The sequence below is a fragment of the Actinia tenebrosa genome, unplaced genomic scaffold (assembly GCF_029948245.1).
Source record: "Actinia tenebrosa isolate PJP-AT-01 unplaced genomic scaffold, QUT_ActTen_1.0 PGA_scaffold3__52_contigs__length_22856419, whole genome shotgun sequence".
Lineage (NCBI taxonomy): Eukaryota > Metazoa > Cnidaria > Anthozoa > Actiniaria > Actiniidae > Actinia > Actinia tenebrosa.
The window spans coordinates 20,261,359-20,279,763 of record NW_028292580.1 but is presented as its reverse complement, the minus strand read 5'-3'; the positions used below and the strand labels follow the sequence as shown (position 1 = coordinate 20,279,763).

General features: G+C 36.9%; 1 protein-coding gene across 1 annotated transcript; it reads left to right on the top strand.

Annotated features, from left to right (window-relative positions):
- The first annotated feature begins 3,756 nt into the window (after positions 1–3,756).
- Positions 3,757–17,661, top strand: LOC116297110 (QRFP-like peptide receptor). Its single transcript, XM_031705272.2, has 2 exons — positions 3,757–3,832; positions 15,517–17,661. The coding sequence occupies exon 2, from the start codon at positions 15,794–15,796 to the stop codon at positions 16,970–16,972; it is 1,179 nt and encodes a 392-aa protein (XP_031561132.1). The 5' UTR covers positions 3,757–3,832; positions 15,517–15,793; the 3' UTR covers positions 16,973–17,661.
- Positions 17,662–18,405: the final 744 nt, after the last annotated feature.

Genomic DNA, 18,405 nt, shown 5'->3' with positions numbered 1-18,405 from the left:
AAGAAGTTCCCAAAAAAATTATATTATTTCCAAACCGAATGTATCGCCCAGCTTCGTCCGCGGAGAGCCTGGATGCGACAAATATATTCCCTTGTTGGGCATGTCACGTGACGAAATGAATAAACTTTCCTCATGGAATATAATTGCGATGGGATAAGACTGCTGATCAAAGGCTATTTCTGTAAACCTTTTTTTTTACCGTTTAGTACAACATCTGTTTTTTTATTTTATTTTGCACACTTTCAATTTTTTTCTAGCCTCTTCTTCCTTTGTTTGCTTTCCCAGTATTTTTACGAATATTCCTGCCATTTAAATAAGGACAAAATTGAACGCTAAAAGTTTCTTAACAGCCATTAAGTAAAACTATTTAAAACATAAGAAATAGACGACGTTTCGACGCGTCATTATCAAGTCAAATGTCATAAATATAGAGATCATCAATCGATCCATCGATCCATCCCTCCCTCCCTCCCTCCGTCGATCCATCTCTCCCTCCATCCCTCCATCTCTCCCTCCATCCCTCCCTCCCTCCCTCCCTCCGTCGATCCATCTCTCCCTCCATCCCACCATTCCATCCCACCGTTCATTTATTTTTTACTGAGCTAAAAATGGTTTAACCCAGAAATATTCTAGTGCATACTGATGGCCTATTTTTAACTAGTCTTGGCTGCCACTTAAATTAATCAACAATAAAAAATCAAATCTTTTTTCATATAATTTTCAATCCAAAGATAAGTTCAATTTTTCTTAAAAGCCCACAATTTCCGTCTGATAGCGATATTGGAACGGATTTTCAGCGAATAATACTGGCTGATGCTCTATCGATTAACTAATGTTTTCTATCGACATCCACTCAAACGGACAGGCATTTTAAAAGCGGCAGAGTCAGAACTTCCTCTCTCGTCCATTTAGCGTCGATTTTAATTCAGATTGGCTCTCTTGTGTTAATGACCAGCGTGAAAACCAATACGATTCGTTGATAAGCCATCACGCAACCGCAGGTGACTTGTTGTCAGTGTATGAGGTTAACGCCTAGAGCATCTCTTTAACGACTTAGAAGCAAAAACACAGCATAACAAAATGAAATGTTGCCATGAAATACGGTGAAAATTCACGAGGAATCTTGCAGAAGCACAAAATCAAAAACTAGTTAATACCTTTTTAATGGTTCTCCAAGACTCAGGTATTGAAAGATTGTTTTGTGTTTTTTTTCCCCTCCAGAGAAACCCTAGAGTAGCCTTTCCGAGGTGCTGGAAAAACTGGCCATGTTGGCAGTGCAGTGCGTGAGACTGTCTATAGAATAGATGCCATCTTAGATATAAGTCCCTTTAAGTTCAACCTTTAATCTAGCAAGTTATATCCGAATTCTCATTCCATTTTATTCTAGAATATAAACTCTTATGGTCTTTCAAATTCTAATAATATTGATTTGCAAACTGAACATTATTACTCATTCCAAAACCAAAGAAAACAGCTTGTCTTTTTAAATTACGCTAGAAACAAATTAAAGTTGTTTATCCAGATGAATATAATAAAAAGAGCGATATTTCTAATTACTTCAAGTCCCACAGTGTGTTTTAAGCGTCAAATTATCAAAAAATCTTTTTTTTTTAAGGCGCTCAAAGTTTGCTCGGTATCTCACGGCGACTAGTTCTGCTTCAAGTGAATTTAAAACCACAATTTTAGCTATATGGAATATTTTGATGATGCGTGAAACAAAAGAGCGATATTTCTAATTACTGCAAGTCCCACAGTGTGTTTTAAGCGTCAAATTATCAAAAAATCTTTTTTTTAAAGGCGCTCAAAGTTCGCTCGGTATCTCACAGCAACTAGTTGTGCTTCAAGTGAATTTAAAACCACAATTTTAGCTATATGGAATATTTTGGTGATGTGCGCAGCAAAGGCGGAGAAAAAATACTACACTACCCAATGCGAGATTGACACGAAAATCTATTCCATATTATTTGATATCGTTTTTTCCCCTTAATTATTCCTTTCCATATTATTTTTATGGAGTTGAAATGTGATTCAAAATATTGCCAGGAAAGCAAAATGTGAGTTGAACCGTAAGATATTGGACCTGATCTTGGAGTGCAAATACGCAAGACTCAAAAGATCTTGAGATTTGAGAGAAACTAACGAGGAATGCTTTGTGATCTTCAACTAACATTAGATTCGCCTATGACGTAACATGCTCTTGTAGGCAGGTAGGCAGGTAGGCAGGTAGGAAGGTAGGTAGGTAGGTAGGTAGGTAGGTAGGCAGGTAGGCAGGTAGGCAGGTAGGCAGGTAGGCAGGTAGGCAGGTAGGCAGGTAGGCAGGTAGGCAGGTAGGCAGGTAGGCAGGTAGGCAGGTAGGCAGGTAGGCAGGTAGGCAGGTAGGCAGGTAGGCAGGTAGGCAGGTAGGCAGGTAGGCAGGTAGGCAGGTAGGCAGGTAGGCAGGTAGGCAGGTAGGCAGGTAGGCAGGTAGGCAGGTAGGCAGGTAGGCAGGTAGGCAGGTAGGCAGGTAGGCAGGTAGGCAGGTAGGCAGGTAGGCAGGTAGGCAGGTAGGCAGGTAGGCAGGTAGGCAGGTAGGCAGGTAGGCAGGTAGGCAGGTAGGCAGGTAGGCAGGTAGGCAGGTAGGCAGGTAGGCAGGTAGGCAGGTAGGTAGGTAGGTAGGTAGGTAGGTAGGTAGGTAGGTAGGTAGGTAGGTAGGTAGGTAGGTAGGTAGGTAGGTAGGTAAGTGGATAGCTAACATACATTCTTTTTGATAATTTATCACAACAATTTGATATTTGCAAAATCAACCAAAATAGTTGTTAGATCTATAACGTGTCTGGATAAATTACCCTTATCTTAAATAATTATTTTTTCAGACAGGAATATAGATTAGAATTTTTTGACTGATATCACCTGTCGCAACTTAATAATTGCTTGAGGGTTGACCATTTTATTAATTTAGGCTTCCAATAAGAAACATCATTATGCGAGAGAATAAAACAGTCCATGGACACCTGATCACCTTACACTTAAAAAACTATAATAACCTTTTATGTCGAATAGACGATCTTCACTCGTTGTGTCTAAAATTGTTTGGGGTTATTTTTGGTTGTTTTGACTAGTTTGTTTCCTACGAGGCGGCTTGTTTAGATTCGTTTTCAATGAACTTAACCATCATAGCATTCCTAAGTTATACCAACGAAGAAAGAAGCAAGAAAGATAAATGTAACAAGCTCCTCTTACACCGTTCGATTCATGTCAATCAGAATTCGGAAATTTTTACATAAACTTCCTAGATTCTGGAATGTATAGAAGTGTACGCAAGCGATGAAGATTATTGGCTGTATCAAGCTCCTCCTATCGTTAGATTCCAACCAATAGGAATTCGGATAGTTTTTACTCGCAAACATCTTAGACCAAGTTTAGTTTCTTAATAATTATTGAAGTGACAACTTTTGTTTAGGCGAGCTTCGATATTGTGTAGAATTCAATTCCCTCCCTAGCCGCAAACCACTATACTACCAGTACCGATGAAACACAATGAAAATAAAGACGGGAGTTTGAGAGATTTATACATTATGTCTAGAAACTATTGTACCGACAAGGATAACCTAGGTAAGTATAGCTGGGCGTTGCCGTGTGGCAGACGTACGTGCTGGGAAAGAGAACAAAAACATATCTTAGTCATTCTCGTCGATTCCACCCCCTCACATTAAATGAAATGCAAGAATACTTTTATCGAGTGTGTTATATTCAAACAAGATATTTTCTTGCAGATTCAATCAACAAGGAAGTTTCGTTTGGAAGCAATTATCTCTCGTTGGAAACGCGAAGAAATTTGAACACGAATTTTGAAGTAAGTAAGCACAGACATACACCTACTTGCAAGAACGTTGTCATACGAAAATAAAACATTAGTGATTTAGTGGGATAGGAATTATATTAAAAAACAAACCAAGATCACTGAAGCTTAACTTTTTCTTTTGTCTTTTAATGTATTCCTTTCTCACTAAATTACTAATGTTCTAATATCGCATGACAATGTTTTTGCAAGTAGGTGTATAAAAGTATCGATCTAGCATCATAATACGATGTAACATATTTTTAGATGCATGAAACTATTTGCAATAACGGTTAACGGTAACCTGGTTAAACAGAAATCCTTATTCATAATATTTATCTATTTTATATTCATTAGTTAATATGGATAGCTTCATTCAATTTTAATGATGTCGACTTCAGCTTCAATATAATTTGATTCTTAATGGTTTTTTATAAATTATATAGAGCAGAGTATAAGTTGATTTTTAATCAAATGAATATCATGAACGGCATATAACGAGATATAAATTAAATCCATTAGATTAGAACTTATACTAAATTGCTAAATATACGAATGAATTTCTGCTTTAGCTGAGAGCTAGACGACTGGAAAAACAACTAATTGGCGAATTTCAGCCTACTAAGAAATAAAGCAGCACTCCTGCCTTTTCATAAATATCAAGAGAGAAAGCAATTGGTTTTTAAAAAGTAGCCGGCTTAGCAAATATTCCTTAACGTGTGGTCATTGAGCTAACCATCTAATCAGCTCGGTGTAATTAGTTACGTAAAACCAGCCAAGGTCATAAAGAAGGTATTTTTAATGGGAGACAAAAGAAACAAAGATTACCGTGTGCATCGCACAGGTTGAAAGGAATTCCATTTCGTATAAAAATTAAAAGTGAGAATACAATGATAGCTTGGAAGCTTGCGGTATTGGATGGGTTGCAAGCATTCCCAACCGAGTTAAAAGACAAAAGCATGGCGGCCATCCTGGTACCGTTAACAATGGATGCTAATGAGAAATCTTTCGTTAAATGGTACCAAAATGGCCGTGATGACGTAACGTGCAAACGAAGAATGCGTGTTAAAGTAATTGGAAATCGTTTAAAAATCAAATTACATGAACCACCTCGTGGACATTTTTTCTTTCTTCTTTTTTTTTAAAAAAATTCTAATTTTTTTAAATTTTTTTTTTATTTTTTTAATGATTTAAATTTTGCTTACCAAATTTCAGTCTACTGTTTTACGAAGTGTGAATCGTTCAAACGATGTAAGCAGACCTTTTCCGCCATTCTTTATGCCATTACTTAACTTGTTATTTTCTCATTCGTTAGAGTGCCCCTAATGTCTAATCACAGACCTTATGTAAGTTGAAGATATATTCATGAAAATGCTCAAATCCAAAAATTTATCGAAATCGGATGCATTCCTGATTTTTAAATGAGTTTTGAAAACGCGCCCTTTCATATAAGGACCGCGCGTGCGGGGGACTGGTGCGATTACGTCATCGGGGCGATACGTTCCAAAAGTGTAAGACTTGCGCATTCTTCCAAGTTGATTCACTCGTACAATAAGTCAAAGCTCAATATTTCGGCATTTTTTCTTTCTTAAAACTTTTAAAAACAGCACTCTTGAACCACGAAAAAATTGGTGTATCACCCCGATGACGTAAGTCTATACAATTTTTCAGGCTCCTCGAACGCGCTACTGAAATTTCGAGAGTGAGTGGAAACGAGAATTTTGCCAACTTTCTCGTGCCGTAAAGAAGCAGGAATTTGTTTGAAACAAAAAAACAAACAAACAAACAAACAAACAAACAAAAAAAACAAAAAAAAAACAACAAAAAAACAAAAAACAAAAAACAAAAAAAAAAAAAAAAAGAAAAGAAAAGAAAAGAAAAGAAAGAAAGAAAGAAAGAAAACGCGTTTATGATAATGTAAGGATTTGTTCTAAGTTGGTCTGTAATCAGGGCCGGGTTGTTCAAAGCTGAATTAGCGCTAATCCAGGATTAACTCTATAGGTCTTATTAAGAGTTAACCCAGGATTAGTACTAATCGGGCTTTGAACAACTGGGCCCTGGCATTAGACACTTTAAGCCGTCAAGAAAGAACTTAATGGATAACGTTATCTCATAAAGAAATAGCCGTGCATTATTTGAAGAACTCTTTATTTGGTCCTGGTGAAAGAAAATAAAGCAAATTTCCATTTGAAATCATAAAGATTATGTCTGATACCGCTTATATTAATTAATTAGTAGTTTTTGTTTTGAAGTTGATGATAAGAAAAGCACGTGTACGCTTCGAAAAATGTTAGGGTATTTTAATAAATTGTGTCTGATTTAACATCCACCCCCTCCCCCATTTATTGGTGATTTTTTTAAAACCCAAAATATGCAAGGCAAGGCAACTTTCTTTATCCAAATTTTTTATTCACGAGTTTCGTAGTGGCGGTGGTAGTGGCGGTGGTAGTGGCGGTGGTAGTGGCGGTGGTAGTGGCGGTGGTAGTGGTGGTGGTAGTGGTGGTGGTAGTGGTGGTGGTAGTGGTGGTGGTAGTGGATTTATTTGACATACTATGATCTTAAACGTACACACTTGCATGTCTCACCCAATTTAAGGGTTCCATTGTTGACAGCTGAACCTGCGGCGTCGCGATGTCAATGGCCGTCTTGAAAGCCATGCGTCAGCCGTCGTCTTTCACGGCGAGATTTTTTAAGAGTCTTTATAATTTAGATTTGCAAGATCCGGATGGATTAGAACTTTCAGCGCTTGATTTACAAACGCATTTTGAATTGTTGTGGTATGATACTATCATCGTATATTCCTAGTTTAAACTACTTGAGTTTCCTTGATGCTTTTGAAGTATTGAATTTGCGGAATGAAAATCCCACAAATGTTTAAAACCCTTGAATTGTAAGTGTATTTTAATGGAATGAATTTTCTTTCTTAATCTTTTCTAGTCATTTGATTTTATTGATAAATGTTTTACTAAATATTCTTCAGAGCGTATATATGGAAGCTTTTTATTTTACCACAGTTACAACGAAGAGCAGAGAAATACGCCAGACGTCTTGGTAAAATTTTTGTCTGATCAGTTTTAAAATCGCATGGATTCAGTTCGTGAAGCCTGCGGCAAACTTACAATAAATAAAATTGAAATCAGATCACGAAAGGATAAAAATGTATAAGAAATATAAGATTTTTTTGATATTTTTTGTGCAATTTCACATTCGTTCGGTGGTGAATCAAGAAGCTAGTCTACGGCATGAATCTACTCTACATATGCTTTTATCTTGATGATCGGAAAATAATAATTTCTTTTTTTTAGTATATAATAGTTCTATTCATATAATTGCAAGTAATTTTGTCCTTAAATGGCTGATCAAGTTACAAAAACCTAGAGCACAAAATATCTAGATCTCGCTTTTCACCTGCTCTGCTTTGCCGATACGTTTTTCCCCTTGCTGCAATATTTCTTAAAAATCTGAAGAAAAAAAAATTTTAAATAAAAAAAAAAAAAAAAAATTCTTTATCAGCATTTATGTTGATTGGTTGCTCATTTTGTCCTAATTTACCCTCTTTTCTATTTTCTTATTTGATCATTTAACTCGTGGGCGTTAACCTTACGGGTTTTCGCCTCTAGGCTTCGCGTTTAATTACTTTATAAGAGTCTAAACAAGCTCCTGTATATTTTTTACATTACATTGATTTTTTCTTCTCTATCTCATCGATCATTTTCCTTTATTTCCGTATGTTTTTTTATGCCTTTTTCAAGTCATCTCAAGTAAACTTTTTGTGCTTCGTTTTGACTAATTTTCCGAAGAGCGAATTTTCGTTGATTCTGTTCAACTTATAACATTTTCCATCAATATATTTTGATCTCAATGGAAGCAGATTCCTATTTAAAAAAAATTCAATGCAAAAGTGTTGCGTCAATATATGCGGGCCAAGCCGTCAACAAAACTCATAGTGCAGTAAAAATCACACGGAATTAATGAATCACATTGATCAGACACAGAACTAGTATTACCATTATTTATTTAACATCTATTCTCTCCTATCTCTTTCTATTCTGTTGGTCCAACGCGAACGACCTTCGGGTACGTAAATCTTTGAAGAAAATCTAGATTTACCAAATAATTTCTAACAACTTATTCGGTGAATATTAAGACGTTTATCTTCATCCAACTACAGTATATCACGATTGACAGTCTATAATACTCGCCTAGGGAGATTTTGGCTCTTTCCAAACATATATATCCGGATATTGGCACAGAAAGGAAACTTGTGGACGGGTGAAAACGATTCGAAAACGCTAAGCGTCGACTAAAATTCCGTTCACCTTCCAACGTTCTGTTTACAATTTTCAAAATCATCTACATGAGTGTGGACAGGGACTTTGTTATTTGTTCAAACAATACTTTCTTCAACTGAAAAAAGACAGCTTCTTACGGGTAAGTTCCGTAGTGGTAAAATATATATTTGACTTAGCATTTATTTAACGATTAAAACAACAACAACAACAACAACAACAACAACAAAACAACAACAAAACACGAAAAACAACAACAAACAAACAAACAAAAACCGAAAAAAAACACAACAACAACAAAAAACAGAACGACAGAGAGACAGAAAGAAAGAAAGACAGAAAGACAAGAGAGAGAGAGAGAGAGAGAGAGAGAGAGAGAGAGAGAGAGAGAGAGAGAGAGAGAGAGAGAGAGAGAGAGAAAAGGATTAAAAACTGCGTATAAAATACAATTTTTTCTTATTTTTTTGATTCACTAGTAAAGCTGCTATTTGATACAGGTGATTTTTCAAATAAGAAGTGATCTAAGTTCACAGGAGCCGCTGCTTTATAAATTTTCAGGGTGAAAAAAACAATTAGTGAATGTTGAGTAAAAACAATAAAAAAATAAGTCTAGGTCAAACTTAAATATAAGATATCACTTTTAAAAGCCACCTCTCTCTCAATTAAAAACGTTTCTTGCATTAATAAGTAGAGGTATGTACTCTTTTCTAATTTCTCACGTCTAGACTCAAAAATTTATTTTTTATTTATTTAGCGAAAGAAAATGAGAGACGGTCTTAATATGAACGAAATTTTGCCGAAAGAAAAAATCTAATTACATGAAAAGTGTCATTTTTTGAAATAAGTCCGCTTCAAATATTCAACGATATTCTATTATTTTTCAATAATATTTTCAATTTAATGGAAATCATTACGCAAGAATTTCACCTTTTCTGGACAAAAGTTTTGCTTATTCTATTAAGATACTAGCTAAAGTATCAACATAAAATATCAATGAAATTTTCTATCAAAATGATAACGGTTAATTCAGTATGAAGTTTCAAAGTAAGATTTTGTTACGTTAGTTCTAAGAAACGCTTTTTTCCGGCAAAAACATCTCCAATTTCAATTACTTAAAGTAAGAATACAAAATCACTTGGAAAATAATCTGTTAATCAAATATTTTCAAATATATAACATTATATTGGTTATGGAATCAACGGAAACTCGACGGACAGTCCTATACTTCTGAAACAATTGCGAAGCTTCCACTAAACGGAGATTACAAGCCAAAATATCTTCACGTTTTAACATAAACACATTTTCAACAGAGAAAACAAACATCTGGATGTTTTGAAATAATTTTTCTTTTTTGATTTATATATACGAACAATAAGATTGACCAAGTGACTAGAGCGATGGTGATTTGTTATCATTTTAGTCACGTGATCATTCGATTTAGTTAAGATTCTTGGCTTAGGCCGTTAAAAAGGATTTTCTTCGGAATGAAGGCATTGAAATAATAGAAGATTATAGCGAAGGACAGAAGAGGAACTCCATTGAGATGCGTAATTGTTTGAAGATGGTATCAAAGGCTTAAGGGTACTAGATTCGCCGACAGGAAGAGAGAGACGAAGTAGTGTATTCAATATTGGATTAGAAAGAGATGAAAAAGAACACTTCATTTGAACAAGAGGTCAGTCAATAGTGCTTTTTCAGTTGTAACATGGTAAGACACGGAACTTAATGGCCCTAGAGAATGAAGATCTATGATAGCATTGCTTTTAGAAGAAAATATTTAGGTAATATAGAGTTTTAGATTGACTTTTTTTCTTCCCGCAAACGGCAATCGTGACCACGTTTTCATAGTTTTCCTGTATTTTACTTTACCTATTACAAACCTTCTCACCAAGCGCAAATACTCTTTTGTTTTTCTACTACTTGGAATTTTTTGCGATTCTTTCTCAGTAATTTAAAATAATTTTTTACTGGTCAACTGACGTTTCACGTTTGCCGTGAACGTAAATCTAAAACTCTCTAATGTCAAACATGTTGGATGGGAGTACTCGACCAAATCTAAAGATTAGATTTTCTTCGTTTTGTTTAATAAATCATGTACAAAACCTAGGAAATCGTGAAATGAAAAGTATACAGCAAATCAAATGTGAATATGAAAGCGCTCCTATTTTCCTTTCCTTCCCTTCCATCTCTCCTACACTTTCTCTTTATCGAATTCATTCGTTGCCATATCATTCAGATCGAAATTCATTCCAGCGTCCATCCGTTCGTACGTCCGTGCCTTCGATTGTTTGCTAGTTTCTTTTGTATTCTTACTAAGTGCATGCAGTGACGGTTCTAGATTTTCTGTGTTTTCTCGTCTTAAAAGCCTATTTTTTGATAATACACTATATCAGTATAAATATCTATAAAATACCTATCTTCTCCCTTTTCGAAAAACTGATATTTTCACATGTGAAAATAACATGTTATTTTCACATATGAAAATATCGTTACCATGTGTATTTAAGCCATTAGTTTATAAATAAAATCTTTTTTATAATGAAAAAAAGCTTATTAAGTTGATTTTATGGATAATTATATAATAAACAGAATATTACATGGGCGCTTGGAGATAAGAAATTTATCTTCTCGTGTTGAAAATCTCTCACTCGTTCGCTGCGCAGCGCCCATGTAACATCCTCTATATAATCGCATTAGACTAAGAATATCAAACTCAAGACTAATCTGGATTTAAATTGGCATATGAGACTCAGTAGATGGCTCGATCCTTCCTCATGGAACCAGACGCGCGAAAGAAAAATGTTTTCGCGAAAGGTTTAGCAACTTACAGGCAAGAAGATCGATTTTCTTTGTTGCACAAAGCTAGTAAAAAGTTTCCCCTACTCTTTGCAACCAATAAAATCTATTGAGTGGGCGAGACGTGGTAAGTAAACACAAACTACGTTGCAACACTCTACAATGGCACTTATAATGAGAAAGTGAGTCATTTTTAGTATCTAGTTTTGGGAGCTACTACGTAATAAAGTGTATTGATTGATCAGTTGATCGAGCTACAAGAACTTGCAGCCACACCTGAAAATGAAAGATTTCCAAGCATTTTCAAAAACATGTAATCTTTGAAATATTTAGTTGCATGTAAAATAGAGTTGGAGTAAGATTCATAGTTGATGGAATAAAACGTAGCCGGTTTGATTAGGGAATGATAGATCGTCGCACATGAGAAAAATTGGTAGGCTATCGCAGATCTCATGATCACTATCTAAAGCCCCGTTTACACTAGCGATTTTTTTGCGATTTTTTTTTGCGATTTTGTCCATAATAAATAATGGTAAAGAATTTACTTGTAAAGTTTTTTTCAGGATGCCAAGATTTTCCTAGACGAATGTCTCTTTTGAAGGATGAGACAAAATATTTCATATTTCCGAAAATTGCCACAAAAATCGCAGCAAAAATCGCCAGTGTAAACGGGGCTTAACTTTCTGTCTGTCTCTTCCATAGCTCTTGCTTTTTTTTGTCTCTCCTCCAGTCTCTCCAGCTTATGTGAATGCATTTATAAATGTATTTCAAATGAACCATCATCTGAAGAAACACAATCATTCACCATAAGTTTTAATATAACAAATGAATACTTGACCTTCTAAACCAATATGGTTGCCGTGTTGTTTCAAACTCTTCAACCAAAACGTATGGTTATAGATTGAGAACGCAAATGAAATAAATCGTAATTTGCCTTTTCCAAAGGTTATCTCTTGGCTTAGTCAGGATATTCAAACTGAGTACAAAATAATTAATACACGCTGAAATAGATAGATAGTTCAGTTATTATATACGCAGTATGGTTGCTTCTGTCGAGCTTGCACAATGCCTTAAGGTAAGCGTTAATACAGACAATAGTCTTTTGCAAATATTGTTGCGCAACATCACAAATTACTTGTTTTTTTAATGTAGTATGAGTCGTACTTATCTCATTATTATAAACTAGAACCGGTTTTATGATATTCCAACTATCAGTGTCACTTAAAGCCGGATCACGTACGACATTATCACGATACTGACGCATTTCGGTCCTTTTTTGAAGCCTGCAGGGTGCTTCCAATGTTTTCTTTCCAAAGACATAGTTTCCTAATAGTTATCGAATGATAAAACGCGTAAACGATAAAGTACAATCACCAGTGTTATTTGAGCTGCCGTTTCTGTATAAACACAAACATTTTACACAAAATTTTGCGTTTGAAACTTCTGTGTTGTGTCGCATCGTTTTGGCTATCGTGAGCATTGAACCTGGAGAAACTCTTACTCTACTCACATGTGATGCAGCGTCCAGGAACAGAACCTCGGAAGGCGAGAGATGACTGCACTACCCGTACGCCATTAGGTTGATCTCGCGGTGTGGTTGATGGGAAGGATTTAATGTCGAGTTCGCGGTGTATCAAAACGTAAGTGCGAGTCAGGCTATCCTCGATTCCCGATCAATTCTCGTGATCAGCATTGTGTCGTCAACATTTTATACTAAGCTTTCACTTCCTACGAACATTAAAAAAATAGCGGCAGATTGAAAAGTTTGTTTTGTGTTAGGATAAAGTTTCCATCAATAAGAGAATTTCCTTCCTCATTTGTGATAGACGTCATTCTTTTTTTACAGCCATTCTCAATCACGCGCCCTCTAGCGATTGTTTCTGTCGCGACGAAGAAGATTTTGGTGGACGTCATTCACAATGCGTTTCCATAACATTGTCGGAAAACAAAAAACTATAAGGGCACGTGCCTATAGAATGTCATGGAAACGCCTTGATTGACGTCCACCAAAACCTTCTTCGTCGTTACAGAAGCAATCGCTAGAGGGCACGTGTGATTGAGAATGGCTGTAATTTCCTGAACGAGCTTCAGAAAGTTTTTTCCCCGCGAGCTTCAACTTTTCCTTTCCTCTATCTTTTAAAAAAAATTATGTATCTCGTGAATCTTAATTATATGAGTTTAGCTGCACTAGATGTTCAAAGATGTTGATAGTGGAATACAATTTTTTAGGGAGATTATGACTTGATATACGATTTTCAGACTTGGGAAATGGGGAACGCACCTCAGAAAACCACACAGAACCAAGACGTTTGTGGGTTACATTGATCCAGTGTGTATGTGTGTGTAAACTGCTTACTATTTTCACCCCTAAAGCAGCCATGAAACGAGTACGCGCGGAATGTTATCATGACTTTCTGTGTGTGATTCTTAGGTGAGAAGCATTATGAATGCCCCCGGGTCAGCAGTTGTCTATTTAAGCGAGAAAATCCAAGGTTTCGACCTCATTTGCTCAGGTTCGCCGTACCAGTCAGTCTAGACGAATTTTTGACCCCAACCACCTCCCCTTCGGCGACGTTTCTCCATTATAGCAGTTCAGTCCGGCAGCTTAATCACAGCCTCGGCAAACTCGTGTTCCCAAAACTGAACCACGTCTATGAGGTGAATGGCTGCTTTGGCGGTAAAACAATGATATACCATAGTAACCATATTTTTGTCTTATCCTATAGCCCATGATTTAACGGCTGCATGCGATTTTTTCGTTTTCTCTTTTGTTGGCCTAATTATCGCCATTACCTTGCGTTTCCAAAAAGTGTTCAATAATTTGGAGAAAGAAAAAAAAAAAAGAAAAAAAAAATTACTGAGGATAGGATCATTTTGATATTCATGGTATGAGAGAAATTAGTGATTATATTTCCCCGAATAACGAGGGAAATTTCGTGTGGAATAAAACAAAAATAGAATCTAAAAACAAGTTGTCATTTTCAATCTTCCTTTATCTTATGACTGAGCATGCGCAGATTTGAGAACGCGTCCCACATGGAAACCGTGCAGCAATATCATAATTAGGATAAGTTGCAATCGATTCAGTTGCAGGGGCATTGAGTTGTCCCTGAGGGAGACGAGGCATTGTCTTCTAAATTTCCCTCATGCATAGAAGATTAGGGAAATTTTGAAGACAGTGAGATCCTTTGTCTTTTACTAAATTTCCCTACATTTACAGCCATTCTCATTCACACGCGCCCTCTCATGATTTTTTCTGTAGCGACGAAGGTTTTGGTGGACGTCTATCACAAGACGTTTCCATAACATTGTCGGAAAACTGAAAGGTATAAAGGCCTATAGAATGTCATGGAAACGCTTTGATTGACGTCCACCAAAATCTACTTCGTCGCAACAAAAACAATGGCTAGAGGACGCGTGTGATTGAGAATGGCTGTAATATATGCGACAGGGAAATTTAGTAAAAGACGAAGGATTTCTTAAAAATCAACATGTGAGATGTTGAGTGTTGTGTGCATAGAATACTAAATGCAGTGGTAGTGTGTGTGAGCGAAAAGTGTCCCCAATTAGTGCGAAAGCGCTAGAACGACTAGACACTTAAATAAAGTGATTTATTTTATTTTATTTTGTTTTCTAAATTTCCCTCATGTTCTATGCATGCGGGAAATTCGGGTTTGTAAAGCCCTCAGAAGACAAAAGAATCCGAGGTGATCATGGTATTACAAGATGTAACCAATGGGAATGAAAAGTTACGTTTAGATGCTGGCATTAACCAGTTAATTGCAGGACACACGGCTATAGGAAAATTAATGCAGGTGATGCTGTACGGCAACCACAACTATCGAACCGAATTCTTTTTGAGGTTATTTTTGTCCTACATTGTATTCTAGTTATGAATTTAAACTCAAGAACAGACCCATTAAGGTAGATTAATCTAATTACAAACGGAAAAGGATTTGATTGTTTTGCTATTTTACTGAAGGATTTTTCTTCAAAACACGTGTTACTTTGATGTTTACGACACTTACTCCGTCTAGTCTGCTATACAAGTGCACAATTATTTGCCCAAAATTTAAAAAAAGTACATTTTTCAAAAGATCAGTTTCCCAATAGCTATTGACTGTAATAAGATTTAGAGAGACGGTACATGATGAAACGCGCAGTTTTTGTGCATGCAGCATTGCTCGGTTGAATTTCACGTAAGATTTATTTTTAGTTTGGTGTGTCGACCAACATGGGGACCGATTCTGTTTGTTGCTAGCTCATTCTCTAGGGAATTACTATAAAGGGAGATCTCATAGGAAGCGAGTGTTCAGAGAGCAACCTCATCAGTCCAACCACGGGATCAAATAATCTCTGGAATCGTTTTTCTCTCTCCGCAAAAACCAGCTTCTAAATCCTAATAGATTCTGTGGATAATGAGCTATTCTGTGGAGACACAAATGCTAATTAAATACCTTTTTGGTTCAACTTCTTGATCTTTCAGTCAATTTGACTTGGACGATTGTAAACCACAGAATTGTGCCAAGGTGCATCCTGGGTACGCCCTATATCCCAAAGATCTATTTTTAGTATCATTCATCAAATGATAGCTTATTTTGATTTATTTTGTAGACCACGTACTATTGAGAGCATAAACCTCACTGGCGGAGCTTGTCAATCAACAGGAATTAAAGAAACCCCAAAAGATTAAGAAGATAAGAGATATAGGTGTTACGACACGCTCCTGTGATTTGTGATTGGCCATCACCAAGGAGAGTAAATTTACCATACGCATCCTGGAAGGGCAATAAAAATAATGCTATCACTTAGCTGGCTTTTCACTTTGTTGTTCTGTAGTTAAAGGACGTTATTAATCAAGAATCTTGAAGAAACTGGTAATATCACACAAATGTTTTATCCCATCAACATGACTTCAATGGCCAACGTATCAGACGTGAACACTAGCGTCCCGATCGAGCAAGCAACACACGAAACTTTAGAATTCAAAGTCGTGAAGATTATTTTTTATTGTATTATTTTGACTTGCAGTACTATTGGGAATGGTCTTGTTATTTATGTTATCAAGGCTAATGAACGAATGAGGACACCTTCGAATATCCTAGTGTTAAACCTCGCCGTCTGTGACCTTGTTACTCCTCTCATAAGCATCCCGTTTGACTTCGCCGTAGAAGAGAATGGTTATGCCTGGATGTATGGTGGGTTCATGTGTAAGATTCTATGGCCAGGAGCAACGCTGTCGACTACGTCCTCTTCTCTTACTTTAGCAGCGATCTCCTTCGATCGATACAGAGTCATTATGCATCCGTTTAAATCCAAGTTAAGCATGGATAAAATCAAGATCATTATCTTTCTTATCCATATGTTTTCGATATTCGTTATCACTCCGTATATCTATGTACTGCGTTTACAAGGAAGTCATTGCTACGAGAATTGGCCTGGATACGAGTACCGCCAAGCCTATACATTGTTTCTTTTCTCGGTACAGTATTGTATCCCTTTGATATTCATGACAATTATGTACACCTTAACATTGAAAAGTCTTTTCTCAGCGTCCGTCAAGACTTGGGTCATGCGCAAAGACCGCGTTGAAGAACAACCAATCACAAACAACCAGGAAAGCGACGTCTCTGTCACGGATAACGACCATACCCAGAAGAAAAAGAAATGGCGGCTTCTTCAAATCAATCCGCAAGGAGCAAGCGAAGCAAACAAGCGCGCGACAAAGATGTTCATCGTTATTGTCATCGTTTTTGCAACGTGTATGTTCCCAAATCAAGTCGTTTGGTTTTGGTCGGATTTTGACAACGGAATGGCTCATAAGCACTATAAAATCGTCTCGATAATCTGCTGGATTTTTACTTATACGAATAGTGTATGCAACTCGGCTATTTACGCTGTGTTTAGCAATGACTTTAGAAAGGGATTTTACCATGCATATGGGAAATTCTGTTGTAAGGTAATTGAACAGTACGAAGTGAACTCGAAATACCCGGATTATCCCTGTAATCATGTTAGACTGAAGCAACTCAAAGATGAAAAACCGAATGAACCTCAGGTGATAAGCTGACTGGACGGATGAACTTTTGCGATATCCTAAATCTTTGTGATACGATATAAAGCCCCTTAAAGCAATACCCAGTGAAGCTCAGAACAAAACACTGAAATTCATTTCTCAGAAATTCACTAATTTCACTGAAATTCATTTCTCATTACGTCATCCCGGTCTCTTGGGGGAGCGCTAGTGGCATTCAGTGGCGGATCCAGGGGAGGTGAGGGGTGCAGAGGGTGCGCAACCATCCTGGTTCGACTTTGTGCCCCTATACTTCGAAGATAACCAATACGAAATAATGTTTTTCCCCTTTGATCCCAAGGGGTGCACCCCTCCCTGGGTTAACTTTGTGCGCAGCACCCCTCCCTGAACAAATTCCTGGATCCGCCCCTGGGCATTTCACAAAGATTTCTTATTAGCATCCACTGTTAACGGCACAATGGCCGCCATGGTTTTGTCTTTTGACTCTTTTGGGAATGCTTACGACCCATTAATTCTCCGGTTTCGAGATCTCCATTGCTCAGGGTTAGCCTTGACTTTGTGCAGAAAATTTATGTTTTTCAGTGAAGGTCCGTGGAATTTCAAATTGTTGGTATTGTTGGAGTTGTGCATTCTTTACTTTTTACCGTTGGTATTTGTGTATATCATTTTAGACACCGGCACTGATTCTAGGCTAGCCCCTGTAAATAAGGATGTCATCAAGGCAGTATTTTGGAACTCGAAAATGGTCTATTACCGGAGCTGCCTTGGGAGTATGCTTCAGAGGACTTTAGGTCTTCTCTCTTTCGTATCATCCACAGCGAAATTCGAAAGAATCCTACCTCATGTAGATAACGACTAGTTTTGGAACTAGTTTGGACTGCGTCGGTGTTTTTTAGTTGAAACAAATGTGTCGTAGTGGATAATTTTATCACCGTAAATACGAAAGATAATAGACTGACGTTTCGGACGTTAGTCCTTCGTCGGAGTCAATGAGAGAAAGAGAATGATGGAGGGGTTTATATAGTGGTGTAGGGAGAAAACAAACCAATAATGTAGTATTTACATTTGAGGCCAATAGGTCACTTGCATTATAGCTTCATTTATTATCACTACCATAATCCTTTGCACAATGTCTTTTCATTAATTAATTAGCATCAATATGTCTTACTTTTCTCATGAGGGAATACAAATTTGAAGAGGAAGAAGTGGTAGTAGAATGACGCCATCATGCCGCTGACGGCCTATATATAGACCCCCGCGCGGGTTACCTTCGACGCAATCTTTTCCCATTTCAAACCACTTGTTATTCTCTTGAACATAAGATCTCTCGTTTGAGTTGTATCCATATTCATGTATCTTCTCATGCTCAACCGTTAAACGAAGAATTGGTTTATAAACATGGTCGCCATTTCATTTCATTTCATTCTCTTTGTAAGTGGCCATGATTTCAAACCTACTTCGGGGCAGGC